Raw genomic sequence first — 3359 nt, 5'->3', positions numbered from 1 at the left:
CTTTGCGATATCACCTACAGTGAAACCCCCCTTGATGAGTCAACGTGGGGCGTTGACTCATCAAGTTAATCAATGAGATCAATTAGTTCACATTGTGTATTCCTCCTCCTCCCCCCCTCCCCCTCCTGGTGCTCTGACACAGGTCAGACTGAACACCTCCCCCCCCCCCCGCCCCCCAGCGCTAACCTGCAGGCTTTCAGAACACCTGAGCAAGGTCCGAAGATCAGCGACCGGCACGCGTCCGAGAGCTGCCGCCGGCCGTATATAAACAGACGGCCCCGACACACGGCATTCCTGAAGCTATCTCCCGCCGACGACACACGACAGACCTCCTCCCCCTCCTCTCTCTCGTCTCCCCCTCCTCTCTCTCGCCGCCATGGACGCCCTGCAGGGCTGGGGGGTGAGCAGCACCCACTACCTGCAGACGCACTACGCTGAGGCCCAGGGCTGGTTCCTCTGGGTGTCCTGGGCTGCGGACCTCCGCAACACCTTCTTCATCTTCTTCCCCCTCTGGTTCCACCTGCGGCCCAACGTGGGCATCAAGCTCATCTGGGTGGCGGTGATCGGAGACTGGCTGAACCTGGTGTTCAAGTGGTGAGTGGGCCTTCAGCGCTTCACGCTGAACCCGGAGGGAGAACCCGGATTGTCTTGTGAGAATTTGAATGCAGTGATGAAATATTATGGAATTGTGGAACATTGGTTTCAAACAGTTTGATCGATTCCTAAGAAACTTGGACAGCTGTCCTGTTGCACCAGGAGCGAGGGGAGAGCTGCTTGGCCTCTAAACATGTCTCTGTTGTCATCATAAGGATTCTGTTCGGGGAGCGACCGTACTGGTGGGTCCATGAGGCAGCGTACTACCACGACAAGGTGGCCCCGCACATCCAGCAGTACCCCATGACCTGCGAGACCGGACCAGGTAACATCTGCCTCTCCTTCTTTGATTCTAGAATCTATATTCTATACCCCATACCAGTCTGTCCCCAAACCCTGGCAATACTTGAGTAACAATCAATTACATGAGGTCATTGTACCATTCATCTTGATGACCGAAGTTATAGGAGTTCTGTAAACGTAAAAGTGTATAGAGCTGAGCGCTATTCAGTTAGGTGCAATCTGGAACCTCCACACCTGAGGCCACTAAACCCTACACATTGTACCTTTAAAATAGAGGAGTCAAGAATTGTTCTCCGGTTTTGGAACCAGATTAATGTTCTACCGAGGCTGGACTGGTGCAGCAGCACCTCGGGTCCACACTAGCGCTGGGCGATATGACGATATCATACCGTGGACGATATGAAAGTGTCTACCGGGAGAGATTTGGCCATATCGTTTATACCGAGAGAGAAAAAAATAAATAAATTATATTGCACTGCACTGACTGAAGCAAGGCAGGTGTGAGACTCACCTGTTAACTTGAAAAAAAATCTCATTTGTATTGAAGAAACAGTTCTATTTTTACCACCAGCTATTTGCACAGCACATAACTTTATTTTATAAGTGTATAATTAGTATTAAAAATATTTGTGTGATGCTGTGATTTTTATTTTATATTACAATGCACTGACTGAAAGCCAGGCAGGTGTGAAGCACACTTTTAAAAAAAAATGTTATTTGTATTGAAAAAACAGAGCAAAAAAACAGAGCTTGTAAACATGTCCATGTTTACAAGATGTTTGCACTATATGACACTGCAGTTCATGACAGATTGTTTGCTACTTACTCCTTTGTACGCATGGAAATTCAAGTTCAAAATAAAAGAAAAAACTGAACAAATTTGAAGTATGGTTATTTTAAGCCATTTATTATTTTAATTTACTTCAAAAATACCATATTGTGATATATATCCATATCGTGATATAAAATCACTCATATCGTGATATAAGATTTTGTCCATATCGCCCAGCCCTGGTCCACACTCCCACGTGGGTAGGAAGGGTGCACCGAGAAAAGCATTTCCTTAACTCTATCCTACTGGAGTCATACGTGGTGGACACGTGCCCGGTGGCAGACCGTGCTGGTCCTGGGGGGCCGGTGCTGGTCCTGGGGGCCCGTGCTGGTCCTGGGGGGCCGTGCTGGTCCTGGGGGGCCGGTGCCGTGCTGGTACGCCGCTGACCGTGTGTTCTGACCCCCAGGGAGCCCCTCCGGCCACGCTATGGGGGCCGCCGGGATCTACTACACCCTGGTCACCTCCATCCTCAGCGTCCTGGCCCGCAGGAGGAGGGGCGGCAGGAAGCCCCCCCAACCCGGCTGGTGAGGACTCCCAGTTCATACTCCCAGTTCATACTCCCAGTTCTCCTTCTCCCAGTTCATACTCCCAGTTCTCCCTCTCCCAGTTCTCCTACTCCCAGTTCTCCTACTCCCAGTTCTCCTACTCCCAGTTCTCCCTCTCCCAGTTCTCCTACTCCCAGTTCTCCTACTCCCAGTTCTCCCTCTCCCAGTTCTCCGTATTCTGTTGATTTTCCATTTCACTCTCCATTGCTTATCAGCGTGAGCGTATCTCTGTCTGGTTGATGATTGACGACTGAAGCGCTCCCCTTTGAGGGGGTCGGTGCGAGGGGTTGAGGTACGACTTGTGTTGACGTCAATTGATACGACGAGAAAAACAAGTCGGCATACCGTTATTTTGTTTTTTGTTTTTCTTGGTCCTTCTGGTTACTGAATGCAAAGGTCAGACAGATTGGGATCCTCCATGAGCTCCGTCCTGTGTCCACCGTTGAGCTTTAACATTATTACGTATAACTTTAGAAGAAACATATTGAACAGGTTCAACGACGTGCGGGACCTGAACCCTTTCCTCCTGACAGGTATGTGAGGGCCCTGCTGTGGACGGGCTTCTGGGCCGTCCAGGTGTGCGTCTGTCTCTCCAGGGTCTTCATCGCTGCACACTTCCCCCACCAGGTCATCGCTGGAGTCATCTCAGGTTGGACCACACAACTGAACATCTCGTTTGCCTTAGTGTGTGAATTGCCTCATCCAGAACCGTAACGTGTACCCTCCGTCCTTCAGGCATGATCGTGGCGGAGATCTTCGACCGGGTCCAGTGGATCTACAGCGCGAGCATGAGGAGCTACCTGCTCACCACGCTGTTCCTCACCTCCTTCGCCGTGGGCTTCTACCTGCTGCTCCGGGCCCTGGGCGTGGACCTGCTGTGGACCCTGGAGAAGGCCCAGCGGTGGTGCGTGAAGGCCGAGTGGGTCCACATGGACTCCACGCCCTTCGCCAGCCTGCTGAGGAACATGGGCACCCTGTTCGGGCTGGGCCTGGCGCTCCACTCGCCCCTCTACACCGAGAGCAAGCGGAGCTCCGGCGCCGTGGCCAAGGCGGGCTGCATCGTCAGCTCGCTGCTGCTGCTGCAC

General features: G+C 52.0%; 1 protein-coding gene across 1 annotated transcript in view; it reads left to right on the top strand.

Annotated features, from left to right (window-relative positions):
* The first annotated feature begins 283 nt into the window (after positions 1 to 283).
* The window catches only part of g6pc1a.2 (glucose-6-phosphatase catalytic subunit 1a, tandem duplicate 2), a 4885-nt gene continuing 1809 nt past the window's right edge, over positions 284 to 3359 (top strand). Inside the window, exons 1-5 of the mRNA XM_056576409.1 lie at positions 284 to 594; positions 810 to 919; positions 2136 to 2253; positions 2808 to 2923; positions 3010 to 3359. The exon at positions 3010 to 3359 is cut by the window's right edge and continues 1809 nt beyond it. Of these exons, the coding sequence (XP_056432384.1) occupies positions 377 to 594; positions 810 to 919; positions 2136 to 2253; positions 2808 to 2923; positions 3010 to 3359 (912 nt within the window). The 5' untranslated portion in view covers positions 284 to 376. The remainder of the gene's footprint in view (positions 595 to 809; positions 920 to 2135; positions 2254 to 2807; positions 2924 to 3009) is intronic.

The sequence above is a fragment of the Gadus chalcogrammus genome, chromosome 18, assembly GCF_026213295.1.
Source record: "Gadus chalcogrammus isolate NIFS_2021 chromosome 18, NIFS_Gcha_1.0, whole genome shotgun sequence".
Taxonomy (NCBI): Eukaryota; Metazoa; Chordata; class Actinopteri; order Gadiformes; family Gadidae; genus Gadus; species Gadus chalcogrammus.
This window is presented reverse-complemented; position numbering and strand designations above follow the sequence as displayed.